At 43.5% G+C, this 27,614-nt stretch overlaps 1 protein-coding gene across 1 annotated transcript in view; it reads left to right on the plus strand.

Annotated features, from left to right (window-relative positions):
* Positions 1–17,416: 17,416 nt before the first annotated feature.
* LOXHD1 (lipoxygenase homology PLAT domains 1) overlaps positions 17,417–27,614 on the plus strand; it is a 149,464-nt gene continuing 139,266 nt past the window's right edge. The window contains exon 1 of the mRNA XM_058825935.1: positions 17,417–17,492. Within this exon, the coding sequence (XP_058681918.1) occupies positions 17,417–17,492 (76 nt within the window). The remainder of the gene's footprint in view (positions 17,493–27,614) is intronic.

Genomic DNA, 27,614 nt, shown 5'->3' on the forward strand with positions numbered 1-27,614 from the left:
AGCAGTGACCTGCCCTTTGGTCAAGTGCAGGCCAAGCTGGCCATCGTGTACAGCTCTCCCCAGTCTTCCTTTGTTCCTTTTCCCAAATAGAAGATGCTTGGGAAAGAGGGAGGCAATCTGTGCTGAGGTTTGCATGCTGAAAAGCACAAAAGTAATGTAAGGTCCATTTATCTTCATGACTGAATATTCTCACTTACACAGGATTGGCTCCATCAAACAAAAGCAGTTTGTGCCTTGAGAAGGGGATTTGACTCCTCTTTGATGTCGAAAGTCAGAAACTGCAGGTTTTCTCCACCTTTGTACAAAAGGATAAAATGGATTTACTCTGTATTGAACGGAGAAAGTCAAAGTGAATTAAATGGGAGAAAGGAATTTTTGGGTGAACCTGCAATGGCTGAATTAGTGGACAATTCTTCTCATTATTTTCATCCTCATCATCAACAACAACAACAACAATAATAATGATAAATAATAGCAACAATAATAATAGCAATAATACTAATACTAATAATACTACTACTAATACTAATACTAATAATCTCCTTACTGTCTCTCAGAGGTCAATAGGTCCTTGCTGGCTTCATATTTTTTTAAAGCCCTCATTAACTCAGCCAGGGCTCCCAGCTGACTTTGGCACGTAAATACCCCGACTCCTTTCCTGGCTGGACTCCTCTGCTGTGGGCACCTGAGACCTCAGGAAGAACTTTTTCCTCTCTCAGGTAGCTTCATTTAGGAGTCTGCACCCAGCAGCTGAAGGAGGGAACTGGCTCAGCACTTCCAGAACAAGAGTGGGCACCATGTGGCTGGGGAGGAGGCTACAGTCTGCTGGTAGGGTAGTGGTTTTCACTTTTCTGTCTTTTTTAGAGATTTACATGTACACAGATCCCCCTTTCCCTTCAGAAAAGGAGCTGAAGCAATATAAAGTTATAATCAGAAGTTATAATGTGATTTATTTTTTTTCCTGCTGTAATCAGAGAGAAAAAAATTACCTTCAGAATCTCTTATCTCTGTAAGGAGAAAGAAGTTAAAATATGCAGAGAAAATGCCTTCAGGCTGAAGGGATGCAGCAAACTGCCATAATAGCTGCTGTTTACTTTGAGCCTGATATTTTGTACACAGGTAAAAAAGCTACACTGGCACCCTTTGTTGTTTGTTTTGGTTTGGGTTTTTCAGTTTGTTTGTTTTTGGTGCTTTGTTTTGTTTTTTCCCCAAAATTTCACCATGTTATCCCCTGCAGGAGAAGACAGGTGACATCAAAAATGAGTGCTCTTGTTCTTTAGCACAGGTGGAAGATGCCTGTAAGAACATGCATAAATTGGGGTTAAGAGCAGTGGAGTGCCCTGTTCACCCCCTGCCACAGCTTCACTCTCAAAGGAGCCAAATTTACATAAGTTAATAATGAGGAACTAAAAACTTAAATGATGATTTGGTAGCTTATGATTATAATAAGCTTCTCCAAATCCATATGATTGGGAGGGTGCAAAGGTTAGATTGCTGCAGCATGAGACCAGAGGTTTATTAATATTTTAAATGAAATAATGCAAACTTGAACATTTGGGGGTGGGAGGGGTTGTTGACCAGATGATCTTTAAAAGTCTTTTTCAACCCAAACCATTCTATGCTCTGACCCTGGCAATGAGAGCTAAGCTGTATTAAAATCTTGATTGCAAAATGGTAAAGGTCAGGAGATTTTCCTGCTTTATTTCTCTTTATTTGGGTATGAAGTGGTGTGCAAGTAAATCTTATCAAAAGACCAAGAGTAGTGACACTTTCACAGGCTCTTTATTAATGATATATTTTAATTATTCCGCTTTGTGGCATCACATGAAAGAAATTAGTGTCTTTCAAATATATACATGATTTCTACTTTATGTGCTGGAGATCATGTACAGTTGAATTTTGGAGCAGTTCCCTGTTCTTTGAGCAGCTTTAACATCACCACAAAAAACCTTGGTTTGGACCCTGGGGTCTGAGGCTTAATTTTAAGCCTGTGTTGGGTTTGCTGCTGGACCAAACCCAAGCAGGGGATGGAGGATGCCCAGTGAGGCATGGTCCTAATTACTGATCTCTGAGGCAGGGATTTATTTGGTGGGTTTTAAACATCTTGGAGGCTGTGCCCTGTTGTAACAAGGAATAAGAAGGGGGAGATTTGTCCTTGCTCTTCTAGTGACACTGGCAGGCACTGGTGGCCTTTGTCCGAGGAAAACATCAGCTGAGGGATGTCTGGGGAAGTTTTCTAGAAAACTTATTTAGGTGCACTTAAAGCCCTGGTGAAAACAGCACAAAATATGTCTCAAAGTAGGACAATAAGAGTTGTACAATTTGGCCTTGTGCAATTTCTTTGTGAAGGGAATAAAAAGAAATTCTGTGAGTGCTTTCTCTACAGAGATCTGAATGGGACTTGTCTCCCAAGTACACATCTCCTAGATTATAGACATACAGTAATAATATTTCTCTCTGAATGTCCTCTTGTAAAGGTGCCTTTTATATGTGGGCTTTGTTTGTTTTGTTTGGAGCTTTCTGTTTGGTTTTGGTTTTTTGTTTGGTCGGTTTTTGGTATTCTCTGTGTCAGGTAATTTCATCTTCTTTGTACTGTGTGTCTGCTTTGATATTTCATGTCTGTCCTTCATGTGCTGTGGCTCATTGCAAAGACAGTGTTAGCTGGGCTGGATTACTTTTCTCCTTTCTATTTGTCCTAGTGCTTCAGACACCTTTTTACTGTCTGTGTGTGCATATATATTTGCACATTATACCAGCTCTCTCTGCTGCTGCCACTGTGTCCTTTTCCCTTAGCAAATGGAAGTGACTGTCATCCTCCTCTTTGTTGTGGAGTTCAGCTGTGTAGAATCACAATCATCACTTAGATGGATATTGAGGGTTGGTCTTGAAACAGTAACTTCAGAAATCTAATTTGGAAACTAACAGCATGGAAAAAAAATCATCACCTGTTTGCTCCGTGGTGGGAGCGTGCCTGGTGCTGCCACACAGAGCAGTGGGGAAGCGTTTGCTCTGCAGGAAAGGAGGTTGAGGGGAGATTTGTCACTCTCCACAGCTCCCTGACAGGAGGTGCAGCCAGGGGGTCCTGCTCTGCTCCAAGGGGACAGGGACAGGAGGAGAGAGAATGGGCTCAGATTGCACCAAAACCACTGGGGAGGTTTATATTGGATATTAGGAAAAGATTCTTCATGGAAAGGGTTGTTAAGTACTGGAACAGACAGCCCAGGGCAGTCCCCATCCCTGGAGGGGTTTAAAAGCTGTGTGGATGTGGCACTTGGGGACATGGTGGTGGCCTGGGCAGTGCTGGGGAATGGTTGGGCTTGATTGTGGGAGCCTTTTCCAGCCTGGATGGTTCTGTGATTTCTGCACATGTGCTTCAGTGGGCAAGGTATTCCAGGGTTGGTACAAATTCTTCTCAGAGTGAAAACCTTCTGAGAGTGTTGAGGTTTGAGTTAGGTGCTTTTGGCTCTTGGTCTACATTTTACAAAATGAAAGAAATCCCTCTGCTGATCTGTCAGTACATGCAGTGACATAAAGCACATCTACAAGAGTGAAAGCAAGTTAACCACAAACTCCTGCTGCAGTGGGAAGTGTACCTGGGGAAATGGAGTTCAAACAATAATGGTGAAAAGCTTGGAAATATGCCTGAAAACAGAAAAGTCAAACACCTGGCTTTACCTCAGCATGGCCTCTGTGCCAGTGCCTGCCTGGGCACCCAAAGCCAGTCTGGCTTCAATTTGGTATGTGCCAATGCAAAAGATGTTGTTGGAAGCTGAAACCAGATGCAGGAGATAATTGCTGGGGAGGCAGTGAACCTTTATTGTAACTATGCTGAATTCCCCAATAGTGGAAGCCTTGTTTCTAAAACCCCCAACATTTACCCACAGGTACCCATGTTGCCATCCAGTCTCACCAGACTCAGGATGATCAGCAGAACCTGGAATCACCAGACTAAAACACAATGTTTACTGTGGGAAGTGTTAGTGCAAGTTTCTGTTAAACTTGGTTTACCCTTCATCAGGGCCACAACAGAATTTATTGGTAATTTTGCAAGCGGCCAGGCAGGTTTTGTCTTGAAGTGCTGAAACACTGGCACAGACCAAAGAAGCTGCCTCATCCCTGGAAGTGTCCAAGGCCAGGCTGGATGGGGCTTGGAGCAGCCTGGGATGGTGGAAGGTGTCCCTGCCCATGGCTCATGTTCCCACCCAAACCATCCTGGGATTTTGTGACCCGAGGGTTTTCTTCTTGCACAGGAGGGAGAGCATTTGTCCAGCTGTGCTGGAGACACCTGTGGACAAATAACACAGAGGGAGCTTGGGAAAGGAGCTGAGGGTACCTGGGGGGGGAACTGGTGCTGTGAATTTAGGGGAGCTTTATTTGCATGTGTGCAGCTACTTACAGCCATATTCAGATAAGGTGTAGGAAGCAGTGAGTCCTGCTGGAAATAACTAGATCAAGTCTGACAGCCTGAGAGTAAATCCATGGCACAGACAGATAAGGGGTATTTCTATTTCTTGGGTTAGGTCTGGATCCCTGTAACCCTGACAGCTTTTCTGTTTTTTATGTCAGCTTAATAGAAAGTTTTGTATTTATTTGCTGTTATCTGAGCAAGTTCAGCTGCAATTATTTTACTTTTATCCTTTCCCAAACACACGTACGCACACTTGCACTCTTGTTTCTTGGCAGCTTGTAACAACGTCTCTAATCCTCTTTGGCAGAAATCTTTTAAACTAATTCTCTTAGGAAAAAGAAAAAAAACCCGACAAAACCAAAACACAGTGGTGATAATTGTATGGCTGATACAAGAAAAGAGGTGAACAAATATCTGAAAGAAGAAAGTTTGGCCAGAAGTTGACTTTCAGTACCTCTTTAGAGTAGTTTTTGTGCTGCAAAGCCCTAATACCTCCTCAAGATAAGGAGCATTGTGTGGATGAGGATGGTATGATGAAAGATAGACAGTGCTACCAGGGTGACTCAGAGATCTGGTGTGAATAAAAAGAGAAATAAACCCATTCAGCCTCTCTGTGTTTAAGCAGACTCACAGGTACCACTTCAAATCCCATATCAGAATTTGGATAGGGCTTGTGGGATTCAAAGCATTTGCAATCTGTAGAAGAACTGCAGAAGTGTTTTTTTTGCTTCCTTCCTAACACCAGGTCCTGGAAATTCTGCCTTGTTATAAGTTTTCTGGGAATGGTTAGTGTTAGAAAGGGTGAAAAGATTAAGAGAACACAATGTTTGTACAGGAGTTCAAAAACAAAACTTTGTTGGGCTTTTTTTATTTGATTGTTTAGATTTTGTGTGTGTCTGCATGTTTTTTGTTCATGTTGTCGGGGTCTTTGAGGTTGGTTTTTAAAGCTTTATCTTCATTTTAGTTTGAAAGGAAATAAAGCCCCAGCAGTTCTGCCCCTGGTCTCAGCTCCCCATCCTCTCTGAAGCCTGATGTGTAAGATTTTCAGCTGTGGTTCATCAATGGCTGGTGCATTTTGCTCAGCACCCAAAATTTTGGGGTTAGAGTGCATGTTGTCCCTGGTGACTCAGGGATTGCTGAAGCAGGACATGTGATGGAGTCAGGAGGTGTCCTCAGCCTGGCTGTGGTGACCTGGCCCTGCTCCTGCCCTTTTCCTAATAGCTCTGTGTCTCTCTTGGCTGCACAGATCCTTTGGGCTGGGGACTTCCCCTCTCCCTGTGATTTCTTCAGTGTTCAGCACAGCAGGGACCCAGTCCCAGCTGGGAACACTAATGTCACTGCAGACTAACCATGAAATTACAAATAAAGGCAATTTTCTCCCTATTATCCTGGAAGAGTGGCTCCTCTGGTCAGGGCTACTGTGCTAACAAACATCTTAAAATCTAAGACAACATTTGCAGCATGGAAAGTGTTGAAGGTGTAGGCCACAGATGGGTCTGGACACTGCTGCCAGGAAATTTCTGTCCATGATGGGCAGGGGTACAGCTGGACCACACAACTGCTCCATCCCACGGGAGAGGAGGGTCAGGGGCAGCCAGGGAGGCTGAGCAATGTTTTGGCAAGTTTTGAGGCGGCTGTGGGCACATGGGAGAGGAAATCAATATAACAGCTTCAGTGGTAATTTGGCAGCCTCTGAAGAGCTGAGTGTTTGAGCCCTTCTGGTGTTATTGAATTAGATCCTTCTCTCTACACGAGCAGGGCAAGGATAACTTACAGGATTGGGATATTTTCTGCAAATTTCTGTGGATTTAACAGCACGCTGGGGACCACAGGCCTTAATTATCGCTGCTCCTCTGGTCTCCAAGACATGGATCTGATAGAGGAATTGGACAGGTCGTGTCCACAAAAGCTGTGGCTGCCTGATCCCTGGCAATGTCCAAGGCCAGGTTGGACAGGGTTTGGAGCAACCTGGGATAGTGGAAGGTGTCCTTCCTCACACAAGCTGGATGAGCTTTAAGGTGCCTCCCAACCCAAACCATTTCAGGTTTCTGTGAAACCTCTTCGAAGTTAAACTCCACTGAAGTTGGAGGACACTCATCAGGGTCTGCACATTTACTGCCATTACAGCAATCATGGATCTGAGCTCTGAAAGCACTTATCCCTGCTGTGAAATGCCAACAGTGGCAGTGGCTTTGCTTGGCAGCACTAAATTCTTGTTGGGATCACACTGTTTAATGTCTGTTCTCAGTGATCTTGGAGGCCTTTCCAAACTTAATGACTCTATGATTCCACGTCTGCATTAAATATTCAATGCACTTGGATTCAGAAGACTGTGCATAGGTTTAAATTAAAAAAAATTAAAAATGGTGTTCTTTAGTTGTGTAACTTTTAAGTAAACAGAGCTGTAGAAACATCTGCAAGCTTCAATTTTAATTTAATGTATAATAGCTTACATCATAATAAATGATCTTCTGTGATTTGGATGTAATTTTGAATTTGTCAGGAAGCTCGCAGCCAAATTGTTGAAGTTAATAGTAGTTCTGCAATCAGCTTCAAAGTGTGTGTCAAATCGGAGGAGCCATTATTGAATTTTAAAAAGCTAAATTACTGTGTTGTTTGTATTAAATCTTAATGCCATTTCGGATAACAGGAACACTTTCCCTTGGAGATATGTGCAGGATAGGTTTTCTGGATAGAGAAATCAAACATGGTTTCAGTGAAATTGCTTGAATTCCAATTTCAAAAGGTTTAGTAGGTATATCCAAAAATAATTTCAAACCTGTCCTAAAGGAAAGAATGTATTTCCCAGGTCAGATTGAGGGTTGGAGTACAGTCCTTTTTATGAATTAGGAGAACTTAGTGGTGCACTGTAATGATGGTAATTAGAGAAATTAGTGTACTGAGGTGGCTTATCATTCAGAGGAGGGAAAAAATACATTTGCATTTCTTTAGGGATGGAAAAGGAAGGGGAGCTGCTCTGTACTTCCTTGCTTTGAGGCAGTCTTGCTTCCACTGACTGCTGCTGGGTCCCTGGAAAGGAAAGGCTGTGACAGCCCGAGGTGCAAATGGCCAACACTTGTGCCAAGGAAAGGGGGAGATGGGACCCATTTCTTCATGTTTCTATCCCTGCTTTGCTAAATCAGCTTGGGCAAGTCGCTGTCATAAATCCATTATCTCCACCCACCTCCAGCCCAAAGTTATCTTCTCAAAAGGTGGAAAAGCTTCTGGGCTTGGCTACTTGCTGCTGGATTGGTTTGTCTTAAAGTTCCCTGAGATGTTTGTAGTAAAACAGAGCACTTCTGGAGCTTTTTTTTCTCCAGGGTGAGCACCCCCAACTTTCTGTCTCCAGAACTGAGGTGCTCCAGCCCTTGGGGGATTTCTGTGGCTTTCTCTGGATATGCTCCAATAAGTTCATGTCGTTCCCGTGCTGAGGGTCCCCAGAGTTGGATGCACTATCTGTGTGAGGGTGTGATCATGATTTCCTGTAGCAAATTGCTGCCTGGTAGGTTTTTCTTTTTCCCCTCTATAATTTTTGTCTATCTGTGTGGTCCCCAGCCCAGCAAAGCTTCTCACGTGCAGGAGAGCACTGGCCCGTGGCATCCCTGCTCTGCTGGGAGAGCCTTCCCATCTCCCTGGGGCAGTGCACAACAGCAATAGATATAATGGACTCATTTGGATAATTTAGTACTTGCTTAGTGTATCTGGTTTCTCTAGTGACACTCTGACATTCATGCTTGACTTCCCCACCTCTCAGATAATAAATGAAAGAGGTTTCACCTTGTTGGCAGTGCTGGCATTGGGCCCATTATCTTTCCCGACGTTGTGTACTTGTGAAATTAAATTACCTGGTTTCCTGGCTACCTCCCTAATGAATGCCATTAATTAATATGCTTTTCAAAGGAGGAGGTGTATTTATTCTTAATCCAAGGGAGACTCTCTTTCCTGGCCTGCGTGTGAGCAGAGTGCTCAGGTGGGAGCAGGTCGGTCAGTCTGCAGACTTGCCCATGGGTGCTCCCTAAACACGCCCTTTGGCTCATAACTTGTTTTATAATGGTTTATTTTGCTGGAAGACCTAGTCCCAAGAGGATGCAGGTTAATGAGGAGGATGATTGCCTCTGCAGGTGGTGGAACAGTGTAGCAAAGGTGCTCTGCTCATGATGCAGTGAGATGGATGGAAATGCAGCCTGGTCCATTGGTAGGAATTACCAGGGAAGCGTGGACCTGACGCCCTCTCTCCCTTTTTTTCCCTTCAAATCTCCTCTCCCCAGTGGAACTGGCAGCCCTGCATGTGGATGGATATGGGGCTGTGAGCCCAAGCTGGGCAGAGGTGTGAGAAGCACACAGCTGGGAGATCAGGGGTGGTTTTGATCACTCTGGATGGAGCAAAATGAGCCGAACTAAGGAGGAAGAAGATCAGGGCTGGGGAAGTGGGTGCTGGGATGGTTGCAGTGCCCATGAGTATTTGCCTAAGATGGCACTGGAGTGGGAAGGGAGAAGCTGGGGGATGTTGCATTGGGATGGTGTCTGTCCTCCACCACAGACAGTAGTTTTGACAGGGTGGTAGGGAATGAATTTTTAAGGGGGAAAACCCCCACTTCAGAGCTGCCCCGTCTTGGAAGGGGAGAAGTTGAGTAGGAGCTGGTGCTGCACCTTGGGCTGTGGTGGGGAGGAGCAGTGCAGGAGCAGGCAGAGGGGTGCCAGGGCTCTGCAGGGAGGAGCAGCCCCCAAGTGCAGGCAGCAGGGACCTGCTGTGTGTCCCTGGGACAGAGGAAAAGCCCTCGGGATTGCTTAACCTGATCTGATTCACCTGGTGCTTCAACATCGATTAATCCCAACGATGTCAGTGGTTCAATCCATGTTTTAAATCTCACCATGACCAATACCTCACACAACAGAGCTCTTAGGGTTCTTTACCCGTGCTGCAGTGCCTGGAGATAGCTTCTTTTCTCCTGGCATCCCTGCCACTTCTGCTGCTGCCTCTCGTTGTGATCTGTGCTGCTCTTCTTTGCGGGGACAGAGCAGTGTCCTTTGAAACACTTAGAGCTGGTGTGAGTCATGGGCTTCTCAGGAAACACTGGATTTTGTAGTCTTCTGGCATAACAGCCACATCAGAAAGTTTTAGCAGGCAGGGAAGTAGGTTCATCCCTCCTGGGGGAAACTTAAAATAACCCTGCACAAGATGATGGAGGCTCATGGGTGGGATGCTCAAATCCTTGGTACAGAAGGTGTTCAGAGTAACTCTTCCCATGTTTGGTGGCTGGGATAATCTATATTATGGTCAGAAGGAAAAGATTAATTGCAGTCTTGGGGCTCAGTCTCCTATTCTCTTGGAGTCAGTATGATTTGAACTGCTAGTCTTTTTAAAGAAAAATCTCTTCAGTAGGATGCCAGGTGCAATACCAGTAATTGCAGCTAATGCTTTAGCTGGAGCTGCCTGCACAGCTGGTTTAAATACAAATAATGTCCTTTAAGCTGTTTAGCTGATACTTTTGTCCCTCATGCACTGGAGTTTTACCTGTGTACACTTGAAATTCCTGATCTTCTTATCACTTACTTTCTTATCACCTTGCTAAGAGGCAGCTGGAGAAGCAGTTAAAAATGTAGTAAGTCCCTTTACCATTTTCTCATGTTGTTAAACTCCCTTGAAGAGGGTTTGGATCACATTCTTCCCAAACCCCTGTTGCACAACTCCTTTGGTGACAGAGTTTGGCTTCTCAGCTTCAATACCCCTCTGTTTAAGCAGAAAGCTGCAAATAGAGATATTTTTTTGAGCTTGTTTTTGCTGAGTACATGTATACTCAGCTTGACTTCTTAAGGACACATAATCATAGCCATAATCACAGTTCAATCTGGTTTTAATTGTTGTTAATTAATTCTTAGCAGTGTTTAAATCTTGTGAATTAAATGGATTTAGGAAAAAAAACCCATCTCTTTCGCCAGACTTACACACTTGCTCTTTTAAGGGTTCAGTTTCATACTAGCAGCATTAAAATGCTTTTTTTTTTTTTTTTCTCAGACTTGTGGCTTCTAAAACAACTTAAGGTTGTGAATAAAAATTAATGGGTTACTGCATGTACAATTTGCCAGCTGTGGGCATCAGGAGCAGATCCTACATTTCTGGAGGAAGCCTTCAAACTGGAGGCACAGCAGCTCCTGGGAAAATCAGATGAGGGCATCATACTCCTTGTTTCTACTGGAAGTCTCATCAGAGGAAAGACCTCTGGGAAATCATAAAATCAAAGAATAGTTTGGGTTGGGAGGTACCTTAAAGCTGATCCCATTTTTCCTGCTGCCCTGACACCTCCCACTATCCCAGGTTGCTCCAAGCCCCCTCCAGTTTGTCCTGGGACACTTCCAGGGATGGGGCAGCCACAGTGAGGAATTTATTTCTAATGCCCAATCTAAATCCAATCTAAACCTACCCTTTTTCATTTTGTTGAGGCTGCATTGAGCTCAGTGCTCCTGGAGCTGGACAGGGAACATTTCCTGTGGCTGTGCCTGGGGAGGTGCAGGTGAGCACCAGGGGCTGCCCAAGGTGCCAGTGGGGTCAGTGTTCTGTGTTCAGGTGTGGGAGAGAGCCCTGTGCCGTGGAGAAGTCACACAAACACCTGTGGTGAGATGCATTTAGGATCCTATCTTCAATCACCTGCCCTTGAAAGATACGGCACACGTATATATGTGAGATATATATATATAGATATATATATATATATATATATAATATTTTATATTTTATATTACATATATAAATATATATTATATTTATTTTTCTATTATATATTATAATATATATAAATATATATAAAAATATATATCTTATTATATATATTATTATATATTATATATTATTATTATAGTATATATATATTATTATATATAAATATATATATTATTATATATATATATAACACATATATATGTGTGTCGTATCTTTCAAGGGCAGGTGATTGAAGTTAGGATCTTAAATGCATATATATAATATATATACATATTTATATATTTTATATATTTATTTATATATTACATATATAAATATATATTATATTTATATCTTTTTATATATTTATATATATTTATTTATATATATATATATATATATATAAAATTATTTTTTTCCATGCAAAATCTGTTAAGATCCTTTATGCTCTATTGCTGTTCTCAAGGCTTTTTCTTACCATCTTGAGCGAAGCAGTTTCCCTAATCCTGTGGTAGCTGCTGGCTTGCGGCTTTTGGGGACTCTGCATTTCAGCATCTCCCTGCCGCTGGATGCCCGCGGTTCCGGGGCACCAGGGGCTGCTGCTGCTCTCAGTGGGACGCTTCACACCTGGCTGCGTTCTGCCAGGGAATATTTCTCTCGGCTAAACCCCGTTCTGCCAGCAGAGGCCGATATGCCCATGTGCTTGGAAGCAGGGAGCTCGCACCGAAACCCAGGGACATAATAAAACCTTTCCAGCCGTGCCTCTGTACCCCAGCATCCCCGAACTGCCTCTCTCTGTGCCCCTGCATCCCACAGACGGGGTTCCCACGCGGTTTGCTGTTTGAGTAAAAAAATAAAAATAAATTTAAAAAAAAAAAAAATTAAGAAAAGATCGCCAGTGAGCCAGGTGGGGTGGAAGAAAAAGCCAAGCTGACGGAAGGCACTGGGAGGTTTGATTAAACCTGCCATGACTGTGCTGCAACACCGGCCAGCAGCTCCCACAGCATCTCCTCTGCCCAGCCTGGGGTAACCTCCTGCATCACTCATGTGCGTGGCAGAGAAATTAAATGCCTCGACTAAAGGAATCCTTTGGTATTTATTTTTATGGCGGTAAATAAATTCATTTTCCAAAGGAGGTGGACTCTGTGAGTATCTATATAATAAGTATGTGATGTGCTGGGCTGCAGGGAGCACTTCCAAGAAACTATCCAGAGGTGGGGGTAGAGCCTGCTTTAATACCAAGAATATGCACAGGGGAAGAAGAAAAACAAATCTGAGGCTGTGTGCCTGGTGTTTCAAATGCCCTGGGCAGAGCAGTGAGTGCTTCAAACTCACCCAAAACTCGTGTAACTGGAAGTCAAAGTTGCCCTTTTTATTCACATTATTTTTCAACCTGAGCCCCCAGCCAGATCCACAGGGAAGCAAATTAAAACAGCTGGTTCATAAAACATCTGGGAAAGTGTTTTGCCTTTAGCTGACCTAAGTCTTACTTTCTGCCCCTTGCAGCCACTTTCTTTGCCATCATCTCCCTGGGCTGTGTTGGTCACCAAGAAAGCATTAAAAACACAGACCATGCATGCAGACATTGACTTTTATTTTATTTTATTTTATTTTATTTTATTATTTTATTTTATTTTATTTTATTTTATTTTATTTTATTTTATTTTATTTTATTTTATTTTATTTTATTTTATTTTATTTTATTTTATTTTATTTTTTTTTTTTTTATTTTTTAGATTTAATTTTTAAATTTTTATTTTATTTTTTAATTATTTTACTTTCTATGCTTTATTTTATTTTAATTATAATTTTATTATTTTATTTTTAAAATTTGCTTTATTATTTTGTTTTTTCATTTTATTAATTTAATTTCATTATTTTATTTTATATTTAATTTGCCTCTAGACTATGCAAGAAAAATGAGGAAACAATCTTCCCTTACCATAAGTGCAGAGCAGCATGTATTGAAAAATAACTTCTGAAACAGGAGGCTTCCCTGCATCTGCCTTGGGAAGGAGACTGAAACAAATGTTTCTAAGGATTCTCTGGGATGTGTCAGCTGTGTTGTATAGCACATGGGTATGAGCATCTGGATTTTATGGTAATCAGCACAAAACAGGAACAACAGAGAACAGAACAAACTAAAGAAAAGGTGTGTTGATGCATTGACTAATATTTAGGTAATAAATTTTGTTATTAACCATGTAATTACCTAATAATGGGTAGTTCTAGGTGTAGTGCTAGACAGGTTTCTACACCTTTGGAAAAAAAGTTTACAGGTGACTCAGGACCTCAAAAAGACAAATTTTGACCTCTTGTATTCTACCAAATCTGTTACAATTCAAGAAGTCTCCCTGGAACGTGATGCTCTGCTGGGTTCTGGCCTGAGTCTTTTTGGGAGGGAGGATTTGGGAGAAGCTCTTGCTGAATGTGGAGTTAAAGTATAAACCCATATATAAATACTGTTGACAGTTGTAACTAATGGTTCTCACCGATAGCTTGGTTGCTTTTCTGGTAGTTCTTTATGCACCAATAAATCCTATTGTTCTTCTCCCAGCTGTTATTCACAAAAAGAACAAAAGCGAGATGGAGTGTTCTCAGCACATTTCTATTTAATTAAAATTAAATGGCAGATGAAGGAAGAGTGTGGAGCAAAGTTGGATCAAGACATGGTAAATGTTTCTTCTCCCCCATTACTTCAGCCTGTTTGATAGAGGGAATTTATCTCTGAGCTTTCACCTGAAGTCCTGCTCTGCTGCACCAGGACAAAATGAAGTGCAAGGCTGGAGTTATCTCAGAAGGATGGTTCTCCCTGGGACAGCTGTCCCGATGCTCCAGGGTGCCTTCAGAGCCTCAGATCATTCTGATCATTCTTCATGACACATGAGGCATTAATTGCAATATTTCTGCAAAGTAGTTGGGTTTTGTCCCTCACTGGGGCTGCACCAGCCTGAGGCTGCTCCCAGAGGTGCCTTGAGCATCCTAAATCTGAATCTCCCCATGCAGGAGGAGAAAAAGGCATTTCTCCTATTCCAACAGCTTTGCTGTCAAGGGCAGGTAGATTTTTTCTTTCCCAGTAAGGTTGGTTTAACACTGGCACAGGTTTCCAGCTGTGGCTGCCCCTGGATCCCTGGCAGAGTCCAAGGTCAGTTTGGACGGGGCTTGGAGCAGCCTGGGATTGTGGAAGGCGTTCCTGCCATGGCAGGAGGTGGGACTGGATGAGCTTTAAATGTCCCTTCCAAACCATTCTGTGACACTCTGCTGTCAGTATTTTGCTGCATAGAGCTGGAGCTGTTCAGAGCAGCAGCTCTCAGGGATCGATGTGATGAAGTGTTTGCCTACTGAAAACATAACAAAGATGTGAGCCTCACTTTTCTCAGGGATTCCATGGTTCTTATTTTTATGAGGGCATGTTTTTATTCTGTGCTGGGGATTTTTTTTTTCTTTTTTTTTCCTCCTTGCTGGAGAGGGCTGGCTTCTCCACATCCAAAACCTAAATCCAGGCCCCAGATTTAAGCTAAAACATTTACGCCTGCAATTTCTGCTGTGTGCTGCTGGCTGTCCCAGAGAGGGGAAAGGTAACAGTTAGGAATACACTGAGCTGCAAAGCATCTGTCTGGGAAAATGTGCTGCATCACCAAATATCCCTGCAGGATCCCTGGGATCCTTGGGCCTGGCACCATCCCCGTGCCTTTGGAGCAGTGTGCCCTTGGTGCCCGCTGAGACAATTGCTCTGTGCCCACTCTCAGAAGTGGCATGCAGAGATGCACTATCTGCCTTTCTGCTGCTTTCCAGAAAATAAGGACCTGGAAGTAATCAGGGTATTTCAGGCACGATGCAGCTCCTGTGGTGCTGACATCCTGGGAGTTTGGCAAGTCGGAGCTGTGTCATAAGGGACAACAGTGATTATTTGATTTTCTTTATGATTTTAAGAGCCTGGAAAATCCATTCTCGTGTTTAATCCCAAACCTGTGCTTCAACCTACTTGGAAGCTCTCCCTGAATAATCCACTTTATGATCCTGGATAGAAAGAATTTCATTCAGCAAACAGAGACCATTAAAAATACAGTGATTTCTAAAATATTGTCCACATTAAATTGTTGGAAACCAGTGCCAAATGACTGCTACAGAGTGGGGGACAGATCCCACCAACCCTGCAACCCCTCTGGGCCTGGTGCTTTCCACCCACTTCTTCCCAGGGCAGTGCCACTGCCATCCTGTGTGGGCTGCACATCCTGACGTCAAAACATCTGTTCCTTGTCCTCCTGATAACCCAACCCTCCTGCCATCCTCTCCTCCAAGCTGGGTCATGGAAGCCCCCACTTTTATCATGTGCATGAAAGTTTTAAAGTTTTAAATCATGTACATGAAAGACTCATCATGGATGAAACCTCTGGCTTACTGGTAGTTTATCATTAACCTGGGCAGTACACCATCAAGCAAATCACATTTAATTTATTACTTGAGGAAGCTGTGGGCTGAGTTATCCCACAGGCAGGGTGGGTGGTGCAGGAGGTTCTGCATCATCATCCTACAGCCCTGCCATAAATCCAGCTCTTCCACTACTGGGATTTAAAGCCAGGCTGACTGTCCTGCTTGCTTTGTGTACACTTCATCTCCACTGGAGAAATTCAGTATGGTTTTTCTGAACCATAGTTTCTTATTAAACTTAATTTTCTGTGATAAAGCCCATAACAGCACCTTTGAAGAAAAAAGAAGATATTATTTTTCTTCTTTTCTGTTCTCATTCCGTCAGACTTTAAATCATCAGCTCCTGACTGCAGCTGAGATTGATCCAATCTCATGGTGTTTGTCCTTCCCTTATCTTCCATGAGAGCCTGCTGGAACACAGGGCACAAGTGGGGTGCTGGGCACAGTTTATGCTGCAGTGTCCTTCCAATTGTGCTGTTACTTCATTTATTTTTCCTGTCTCTCTCCTATCTCTCCTCAATATTTGCCCCTGGAAGCAGTCAGATGGGCACACTTGTGCTTTTGCTCAGTTATTAATCTAAGTTTTGTTTCTATTTGTTTGGCCAACACAGGCTGTTATCAGAGCTCTTTGTATCCAGCACACTCAGTGGCTACTTCTGACTGCTGTATTTATTTATTATCAGTATTTGGAGGTTCTGGTGGTAGGTGCAGCACAGTAATGGGCTGGAGGAACTGGTTACAGGAGTGAATTGTTACTGCCATGACATCTCCAGGCAGAGGTCCTGGGGGTGTTTGTCTTTTCTGGTCACTGGCCTGGCTGGTCAAAAGAGGAAAAAAAAAAAAAATCCACATAAAGTTGAGACCACTGTTATCAGTAAGGTGATCCTGACACCATGAATAATGGAGAGGAAATACAGACCAGTGAGATATGGTTGCTTCGTGGGTCTCCTTTTTCACCTGCCCATCTGTCTTATAACCACATGACTGGGCTGCACTAAGTAATTTTTCATGAGGTTTCTGAAGCTGCTACATGCCATGAGGAGGAGAAATGTCTTTGTTTTCCCCTGCCCTGGGCTGGCATATGAAGGACAAGAAGCCACTTGACCACGTGCCCTCATCTGACCAATTTTCCAGGCAGCTACAGCCTTGATTGGCACATCCTGATACCCTAGACCCAGATTGTCAACTGACCCTGAGGAGAGGCTGAGGCAGCTCTGAAAAAAGAGGAGAAAGTTCTCAGCACACACCAATGAATAAATAATAGTAAGGAAAAGGAGAGAAACCCCAAAGACAAGGAGAGGCAGAAGAGACAGGAAGGTGCCTCAGTCAAGGAGCTGAAGGAAGGGAGGAAGAGGCAGAAAGAGAGGGGGGTTAGGAAGGGACTCTGAGACACTGATAGAGGGGAGGAAGGACATTGTGAAACAAGGGTAGCCCAGCCCCAGGCAGGGAGAGGAGGACTAAAGGACTTTGCCAGCTGGAAAGGTGGCAGAAAATTAAGGCAATGCCAGAGTGCTGTTAAGAGGGCAAGGGCTCAAAACAATGACATGAAAGAAAAGACTGAAAAGAACAAAACAGAAGAGGAGGAAGGGGAGGAGGAAGAGGAAGAGGAGGTAGTGGAAGAGGTAGCTGAGGAAGATGGGGAAGATGAAGGCCAGGAGAAGAAAAGCAAGAAGAAATCAAAGTCTGAGGACTCAGAGATTGATGGGGAAGTGAAGAAAAAGAAAAAGAAAAAAACCAAGAGAAAAGAGTATAGTAGTGAGGATGAAGATGACTATGAGCGCAAAAAGAAAAAGAAGAAAAAAGGGAAAAAAAGCAAAGACAAGAAGAAGAAGAAGGGTGACAAGTCCAAGAAAGGAAAGATAGATGATAATTTTTTGGAGATGTATGAACAGGAGCTTCGGGACTATCATTCAGACTCCTCCAATGCTACAGAAGATGAATACAACAAAAAAAAAGGTCAGCTCCATCTTTCCCAATCTCCCCTCTTAAGCAGGCACTATTGGCCCTGCAAATGCCCTTGCTGGGATCCTTCCTGGGGTGCAGGCACTGGTTGTTCCTATGTGGGTCATATTTTTGTTAAATAAGTATTCTAACAGTTTGAGGCGTCACTGACAGGTTGTGTCTGTATGAGCCCTTCTGTTTACGAAGCCACTTCTCCGTGTGTGTGGTACTGCTGTAATTAATTACATTCTCCTAACTAATATTTGCATTGTGGGGCTGTGCAGAAGCAGCAGGCTCCCCCTGTGTAAGCAGGATCCATGGCAGAGGTGCATGATCCTGATCAAGCAGAAGCAGCAGGAGCGTGCTGGGGATTTCAGCATCCAGATGGGTGGAACACTTAAGATTGATGTAGAAGCAGAAGATCCAGCACACCAGATCTCTGGCTGCTTTAAAGTAGCCAAATAGGCTGGGGAAATATCAGTATTAGCCTCTAAACCTTAATATTATGTTGTTACAATAAATAGTCCACTTGTTTCACAAGCAGACTGTACTTCAGTTCAATTCACGGTGAGTTGTGCCCCAGGTTGCAGCACAGGAGGTTTGGATTGGATGTTAGTAAAAAATTCCTTAATGGAAAGGCTTATGAAGCCCTGTCAGAGCTGCCCAGGGCAGTGGTGCAGTCTCCAATCCCTGGAGGGATTTAAAAGCTGTGTGAATGTGTCACTTGGGGACATGGGTCAGCAGTGGCCTGGGCAGTGCTGGGGTATGGTTGGACTATGGATGGTCTTGGAGGGCTTTTCCAACCTAAAAAATTCTGTGATTCTGTGACTTAAGGTTTCAGATGATTCACCCATTTTCATGAGGAGACCATGGTGTAGCTCCATGATTAAAAGAAAAAGCCTTGACAGGTAGGAGGATGCTCCCAAGCATTATCTCCTTGTCAGGGAGGTGGGCAGCAAAGAGGTGATGGATGCTGAGGGGTGGTACCAGCAACCAGCAACTGGATCCGGGCATGCCTGGGACAAGGCACATCACCTCTCATCACTGTTGTTTCCCCATCAGTTAATGAGAGTTGTAACATGTGTTGTGTGTGACAACTGGGAGAGCTGAGCCTGCCTGAGGCTTGGCAAAGCGCTCCACACTCGTGGTGTGGCTCTAGGTTACCACAGCTGATGGTTTCTGTAGTGGTGATGAACGGCTGGGAAAAGAAAAATTGTTCCATCCCTCTGGTGCAGAGAAGGGAGTCCCTCACAGATATGCTGTATTTAAGCCTTGCACAAAACCTGCTTCATTTGTGATGGCCCCTGGGGGGTAGGGAGGTTGTCCCTCCTCATACTACATTTTTTTACATAGTTGAGCAATAATAATTTTCAAAGACAGGAACTACAGCAAATGTTTGCAATAATTTCTCTGTGGTCTTCTGATATTAGATATTGGGATGAAATTCTTGGCTCTGAGGGTGGTGAGGCCCTGGCACAGGTTTTTTAGAGAAGCCGTGGCTGCCTCATCCCTGGAAGTGTTCAAGGCCAGGCTGGACAGAATTTCAACTATTCCCTTTACTGTGCATCATGCTGCTATTCTTACTATTTTGAATCAAAAAAAGCAGGGTTTTTTTTGAGGTTGCTGCTGCCTTTCTCCCAAAGGACCATTGAGTGAAATCACTGTTGCTGGTCAGGCTCTGGAGAATTGTGTGGCCTCTGCAAAAGCCTCCCAGAAGGTTTGGGGATGTCAGCTGCCTTTGGTGCTGGTGAATATTCAGTAGAGATATATTTCAGTCCACAAGCTGTGATTCCTATTGCTGTAAAAAATAAAAGGGAGATGTTATAAATGTTTTATAAGCAGGGAGTCTATGCTGCCTGTGTCATCTGATGTCCTCTTTATCTTTCTGTATTAGCAAACAAGAGAAGGGATCCCCCCATTCAAGTTCAATCGATGACTGAAGAACAAGGCAAATCCAGCTCCTGGGGACAGGAAAACAAAAGATATCAAGTGACTAGGTGATAGTGTATCTGAGAAAATTAAAGCAGAGGTAGCAGGCATTTTTAACTAAATTGTAGCTGTTGTCCATTCCTGTGATCATGGTGTTAATGAGATTGCTTATTTATTAATAAGTGTTTGCAAAGTTATTTCTATAGTAGAGTAAAGAAAGCTACAGGGAGACTTTATTGTGGTTTTTCAATATTTACAGGGGCCTTAAAAAAAAGATGTAGAGAGGATTTTGAACAAAGACTGTAGTCACGTGATGAGGGGGAATGACTTTAAACTTAGAGGATAGGTTTGATTGAACATAAGGGAGAAATTATTCCCTGTGGGGGTGGGCAGGTTTGCCAGAGCAGCTGTGGCTGCCCCTGGATCCCTGCAGTGTCCAAGGCCAGGCTGGACAGGGCTTGGAGCAACCTGGGAGAGTGGAAGGTGTCCCTGCCATGGCAGAGGGTTAGAACTGAATGATCTTTAAGGTCCCTTCCACCCCAAACCATTCTAGGGTCTTGAGCTGCCAGTAACAGTGCAAATGGCCCGTTGTGTAACAAACATTTAATCAGTGGAATTGATGGTTTTAAGGGCAGTAGGTTGACACAGCTCCCAGGCTGCCCAAACCATCATCAAAGCTTCTACAGGTGACAGATGTCTGAGGTCCAGGTGTCTTTCAGAGGAAACTATTTAGAGGAATTTACCTCTTTTTTTTCCCCATACATTACTCTTGATATCTCAGGTCTTCTCTGTGATAGGGAAGAGTGAGACTGGCATGGTTATTTATCCTCCCACTCAAGTTTGTGGTCATGGTATTTTGAAAGAAGGGAGCAAATGTCTCTGTGTTTTCTGTGTGACTCCCGCCAAGGTCATGGATTGTGTTGGTAGGAAGAAAGAAAATGTTTCTCTTTCCAAACTTGCTTTCGTGGCATTAAATGTGTGTTCCCTCTGGCTGAATCAGTAGCTGCCACCTTGGTGAGTCCAGGTCCAGACATGCACAGGGTGTGACAGATGTCCCATGTCAAAGCAAAATGCTGGTGACTCAGGAGAACTTCAAACTTCCCTCTTTGGTGTGGCTCGCCAAGAGCCATAACTCACTTCAGAGGATAACAATCCATTTTTTGGAGGTCCTCATGATGGTGAAATCCTCTATTTTTCTTTTCACTCTTCCTTTTTTTTCCCTACAAAGTTTCAGATATGGATATTATGGATATTATTGTGCATATTATCTGTAAATGGTGGAATCATCATCCCTGGAAGTGTTCAAAAAACCATGTGGATATGGCACTTGGGGACATTGGCTGCTGGTGGGCTCGGCAGTGTTACAGAATGGTTGGACTTGATCTTAGAGGGTTTTCTAACCTCAAGAATTCTGTGATTCTCTGCTGCTTTGTCCTTCTTCACTGAAGTCCTTCAAGCTGGACTTCAGTGATCTTAGCAATATAACAATCATAACATGAAGAAGCTACTCAAAAGATGCATTTTTTTGTTAACATGTTGCCTCAAATGTTGAAGGAAGGGGAAAACAGCCACTGCTCATTTGTAAATAGATATGCAAGCTGCTCATCACTTCCTTTGATGTGTGCCATTGGATTTATTGTGTTATATTTATCACACATGGTCATGTTCCTTCAGCGACTGCTGCAAAGGGCTACACAGGAAAAGCATTCAGGACATGCTGAGCTTATTGCTACGTCCTGTTTAATGCAATTTAGCAGGAGTGGAGGAAAGCAAGTGCTGTGTAGTGGCCAGCTCTGTCCCTGTGCTCTGTACAGAACCACAGTGGTGCTTTTATAGACAATCATCAGCTGCAGAATCACCTTGTGTGCACCCTGCTCCCACTGATCTTCCCCAGCTGAGGCTTTGATTAATATTCTGAGTCAGGATGAACAAGGACTCCTCTTTGGAAGACAGATAATATTTTTACACCTTGGAACTAAAATCAGCTTGGGTTTTAGGCATAAAACATTCTGAGGAGAGCTTTGTGCCAGTGGCAATTTTATGTTTTGTGATCCGGTGGCAGATGCAAACTGTGCTACAGAGAGGAGGTGGTTCTGCACTCTCTGAACTCTCCTTGGAGTAATGGATCTCATCTGCTTGCCTCCCAGCATCTCTCAGAGCTGAAAATGACCACAGAAAATACATATTTTGAAAAGTTTAGATAGTTTTAAACATTTGTTGGATGTGAGTACATGCCTGGGATAGAGAAAGCTTCAGAACTACTTAATTGAATCTTCCAGTACCTGAAGAGAGCCTGCAAGAGAGCTGGAAAGGGACTATTTACAAGAGCCTGGTGTGACAGGACAATGGGGAATGACCTCATACTGAGAGAGGGTAGGTATAGACTTAAATGTTAGGAAGAAATTCTTCTGCATGGAGGAGGTGAAACACAAGGTCTCCAATTCCTGAAAGTGTTCAAGGACAGCTTGGGTGGGGCTTGGAGCAACCTGGTCTAGTGGAAGGTGTTCCTTCCTTGGCTTGGTACTAGGTTGTCCTTAAGGTCCTTTCCAACCCAGGCCATTCTATGATTCTCTGAACGATCACAGAAGTTCACTATTGTGTGACAGAACAAGCCAATACTAAATTAGTTGTGATACTAAAGTGTTGATTAGTTTCAGGAGCACTTGATAATAACTTTCATGTAGGTGCTAAAAAATTCTTTGTGCCTGTCTTCTAGACACCCCTGCTACACACTTGTGTGCTCCCACTGGAGACCTGAAGTTGTCTGGAGGTTTCATGCTGAAACAGGGCCTCACAAGCTGGAGATGAGTGATTAAAATGCTGAGAGAGGGGCTTTGCAAGGAATAGTGGCTGATCATAGCCCATGATGAGCCATCGACTTGGAGCAGGGATGTCACTAGTCACTGGTGTGGAAAATCAGTGTCATAAAGCAGATGAATGCAAATAAACTTTTTTGGAGCAAGTTCTTGCTGGTGTCTGGAGGTTTGCAGATGTCACCTTTCCTTTGCAGGTACAAGTTTGGCCAAGTGCAGGCACAGGGCTGGGGGGAACGAGCACTTGTGCTCCCCCACCTCTCCCTCTGCCAGGGCAGGACCCCAAACATATGCAGAATTCATTCTTGTTCGGCACATGCGATCCATTTGGGATGGCTCAGTCCAGCTGGCAGCCCCAAAAACAGCACTGAGGAACAGCTGTGGGTGCCAGGCTGCCAAAGGCACGGCACAGCTGATGTGAAACCCACACCCGCGAGCAGGAGCCGCAGCTTCCCAGCACTGCTGCTCTCCTCACACCCAAAACAATCAGATCTGAATGGAGTGGTGAATTCAGTTTCATAGATCTCAGCTTTATACCCTTAATTGCCTTGTGGGTACCTTTTAGATTAAATGTTTGGGTTTGGACTCAAATAGAAAACACCTTAATGCTCCTGGAGAGGAGCTGAATGAATTTGCACAGAGAATAAATGTTAAATGCAGATCAGTATGTTCAATCCTAGGTGTGCTCTCCCCAGCCCAGATATCACATCAGTCTGGATTCAATTACCTGCAGCATCCAAGGAGCCCTCTCTGAGGAAGTTGACCTTTAGAGGATGCAGGACTAGAATTTGTTCACACTGGAATAATTCAGGAATATTTGGGGGGTTTTCCCTTTTCCCTTGTATCCCTCTTCCTTTCTCTTTTTCCTTCCTTAAGAATCGAGATTCCTATGTCTTTAAAACGTCCAAGCTCTGCCTGAGTAGTTTTTCATTCTCTGGTTGCAGAAATAGAACTGAGGAGTTGCTTTTGCTCACAGGTACAGCAGTTCCTCTACTGGTACATCAAATTCCCAGTTTCAGGACTGCATTGGTATTTTAAGGATCATTAGTTTTGTTTCCATTTATACTTTGTTAAATATACACCTTCTAGGCCCTCTGTCAAGCTGTTTATCATCCTGTACCGGGGAATTTGGACTAATATCTGAATAGTGTTCCATTAAAACAGCAGAATTGCATCCATCAGGATGGAAAGTCTGGGCAAAAAATAATACTGAGCTGCAAGTGGATAAGCACAGAGAGGGGGCCAGGGAAAACCACTATTTTATTCCAGCACAGAACAATGCTACAGCCTCAATTGAGGTGGTTTATACATCTGAGGCCCAGGAAAACAGAGTCTCATGGTGGGTTTGGTGTCAAGAGCCTCTGATCACTGCTGGGATCTGCTGGTTTACTGAGGGCTTGTTTCAGCTGTCAAATTTGCAATCAGGATGTAGCTTCCAGATTCACATGTTTTTGTCTGGTTAAGGCCTCCTCTTGGCTGACTATTGCTGCTCTAAGAAATATTTATTTATTGTCAGTGCCTTGTGGGTGCAGCTGTTTCTCCAGGCATTTTCAGAGGGGTTTTTCTTCCTTGCAACACAATGACACAAATACCTGAATGACAACACTGAAAGGAAGACTGGAAATAATAATTGTGATTTTGTTGATGGATTTATGTGTACTGCAAGACAGGCTGGACACATATCACTGAGGAGTTGTGCATTGTTGCTGTAATTGAATGTGGTTGTTGGAAACTAGGTCTTTTTGGCACTTTTTCACCTGATGTTCAGATCTGTTGTATTTTTCAACATCAGTTTGGAGTTCTGCACTTTATAGACTACTGTATTGTAGCAGTATCTCAATCAGACTTTCTCTGTGAACTGCAAGTGTTAATTAAGATTTATTTGTAAAGAAGGCAGAGGTAGGAGGTGGGAAGGCTATAGCATTTTTAAAATTATTTTTAAGATTTTTTTTTTAATTTAAATTTAAATAATTAATTCAAAATGTTATTATTTAATGATTTAAAATTTTAAAATTAAAACTTTAAGGTGCCATTTGAATAACAGAAACTCAGTGCCAAGACTACTTGAATTGGGGAGTTGTTATTTATTCCTAGAATCACAGAATCCTAGAATGGTTTGGGTTGGAAGAGACCTTGGAGGTTACATCATTCCAATGCCCTGCCGGGGGCAGGGACACCTTCCACTAGACCGGTTTTCTCCAAACCTCACCCAGCCTAACTCACAACCCAACAACGCTCACGTAAATGTGGGTAACACACATAAATTGTATTTATTACCAGCTTCTGTCAGGCATTGTTCCCTGCTTAGGCCTGCTGTGGGGCGGCTGGCGGTGCTGGCGGTGTCCTCCAGGCCTCACCTGCTGCTGGCTTTGCCAGCTGTTGACTCAGTGGCTTTGCCAGCTGTTCCCTCCTGAACACATTCCTGTTGGATTCAGCGCCTCAGGCCAAGCAGTTTTGAAACTCGTTGATGTGGGTGTGCTTTTCTCTGTGAAAACAGCTCAGCAGTTCCCCGGAAAAAAAATAAAAAAAAGGCTGTGAGAAATGTCTTGCCTTGCTCATGTCAGGGAGCATCCACCTGCAGTGCCTCCAGGCCAGAGACTCTGGGCAGTAGTGGGAGCAATAAAAGAGTCTTTGGTGAAATTGCTCTTCCTCCTACCTGGGTATTGGGGCCAGGGTTGGCAGCAAAGAGAGAATCTCTCCTTAATCTTTGTTTTTCTCTGTGTAGGTGACTAAAAGAAGGCAGGGATGTTGTTAGAGTCTGGTGACATAGAACATAAAGCCACAGAATGGTTCGGGTTGGAAGTGATCTTGAAGCTCATCCAGTGCCACCCCCTGGCATGGCAGGGACACCTTCCACTGTCCCAGGCTGCTCCAAGCCCTGTCCAGCCTGGCCTTGGGCACTGCCAGGGGTGGAACAGCCACAGCTGCTCTGGGCACCCTGTGCCAGGGCCTCACACCCTCAAAGGGAAGAATTTCTCCCCAATATCCCACCTAACCTTGCCTTCTGGAAGTGGGAAGGCATTCCCTGTGTCCTGTCAATCCATGTTCTTGTCCAAAATCTCTCCCCAGCTTTCTAATAAGTTCCCTTCAGGTACTTGAAGCCTACTAGAAGGTCACCCCAGACCCTTCTCTTCTCCAGGCTGCACTATCCCAATGCCTTCAGCCTTTCCTTGTAGGAGAGGTGCTCCATCCCTGTAATCACAGACATGACAGGCAGCAGGGAATTACTTCCAGCTGCACTCTGCAGACACATTGCTCTACCACAGACTTTGTCCAGTGCTGCAGATAAAATCAATTTCGTGTTTTACCCAGGCTGTGCTATGCACCTCCCATTGGACAGAAATTTCTAATGTTCTTGTCAACAGTGGTGACTCAGAGACACCCCATGTCCTGGCAGGTCTTTCTTGCCTCCAAGAGATGATGAAAGAAATGGAACAGGTTTCTGTCTCTCTCCCCTGAGGCACAGTCTTTTCCTCCAACACAATTGAAGCTTGAATAGAAAAGATGTTGATTGTTAAACTAATTCTACTTTACTGTTCCAGCAAAGAACTAAGGTGGTTTTTCCTGGTAGTGCTCAGGCAAAAATACTCTTTAAGTGGTAGCTGGAACACCAGATGAATTGAGTTTGGCTTCCTACAGTGCATGAGAATGAAATGTTGATTTTTGCAATAACTGATGAAGTAAAACACACTCCAAACCATGACTACTCTGCCTGTGAAAACAGGCAGGACAGTGTTCAGCTTTGGATTTATATTTTAAGAGATAAATGATAATTCAGGGCTCAAGATAATGATACTTATGTGTACCAGCACTAAATTTGCTTAGAAAACCTCCCTAATTCATGTCTGTGACAAGTCTCCAAATACAAGATGCGATTAATTCTGCAATTCCTTGTATAAACTATGAATAACAAAATGTGTAACAGTGTGCAACCAGTCCAAATAATTGTGAAAAAAAAGTCCCTCTCTTTTTGCTTTGAATAATTAATTTGGCATCCATGCCAGACTCAAAAGCTTCTTTCCATGCAGCACATAAAGAGCAGGCAATCTCTCATAGAGTGTGAGGCCCAAATCTGCTCACAGTTCTGAGGTACAAATCCAAAGCCATTGTGCTCAGGTCAATGGAGTTAGTCAGGATTTGCTTCAGAGTGAATGAGAGGAGAATTTGACTCATTTTGTGTATGACAAGAGATTATTGCACAAATTGTGGCTCGCTAAAAACAAACAGGCTGCAATTTAAAAGGCCCATCTTTGTGCTGGGTAAAGTATGGTCCCGATTAAACTGTAACCATCACAAGCATTTAACTGATGTTTTCACATGCACAGAGTATTGTTTTGTCAAACATAACCTGTAACAGTCAGCACAGACCCTTAAAAACTTCCAAGTATTTTGCATAAATGTCAAGGTACTCTTCAGGTGCTCCAAGACAAACACACTCCGAAGTGCTTCAGGAGAAGCCAGAGTGATTGGTGCTTTGCATGAATCAACATGAAGTGAATATTGAGAATAATCAGTGAATTCCCAGCTGGAAGTTCAGCAAACAGCCATTAGTGCTGCTGAGGTAAATGCATCCTGCTAAACAGATGCATCTGAAGGTAGCTCTGAAAGCCATAGCTCCAAAACGCTGTTGATTTGGGCTTAAATTCAAGATGAATCACAGAATCCCAGAGTGGCTGAGGCTGGAAGGGACCACAGTGGGTCCTCTGGTTCCATCTCCTTGCTCCAGCAGGGTCATCCTAGAACACAGGGCACAGGATTTTTTCCAGATGTTTCTGGAATATCTCCAGTGAGGGAGACTCCACACCCTCTCTGGTCTCTGTTTCAGCCCTTGGTCACTGCACAGTGAAGAAATTCTTCCTCATGTTCAGATGGAACTTTCTGAGCATCAGTTTTCTCCCTGTTCTTCTTGCTCAATTGTTCTGTGTCACTGAGAAGAGTCTGATCCTCTGACATATCCCTTCAGAAACCTGTGGTTTATGCTTTCCCTCCTCCTTCCCCAAACTTCTCACTATCTTTTCTGTCTTATTTCACCTGCTTAATCATTCTTGTGGCACAACCTTAAATTTTTTTTCTACCAAGGGCCAGTCTTGCTAGACAGAAATTAGGCACCAGCTCAGTTGTCCATATTCACCTCATGAGAACATGACCTGACAGGACCTGTAGTCACTGCCATAATTGATGCTGAGCAGTCCCATGCTGTTGGAGTCAGAAAAACCTGAATTTGTCAGCCAAACCACTCCTCTCTCCTGGATATATTCCTTTCATGGGCAGCTAAGGGACGTTTCCATGTTCTTGACTAAAGTGTCCCAGTCTGCACTTGTTAGTGTTCATAGTTTTACAGCAATTTTAGGAGTAATTTTGTAGCCATGGATTTGTATTAGCCCACTTCATATTT

Source organism: Poecile atricapillus, chromosome Z (genome assembly GCF_030490865.1).
Source record: "Poecile atricapillus isolate bPoeAtr1 chromosome Z, bPoeAtr1.hap1, whole genome shotgun sequence".
In the NCBI taxonomy this organism is placed as follows: Eukaryota; Metazoa; Chordata; class Aves; order Passeriformes; family Paridae; genus Poecile; species Poecile atricapillus.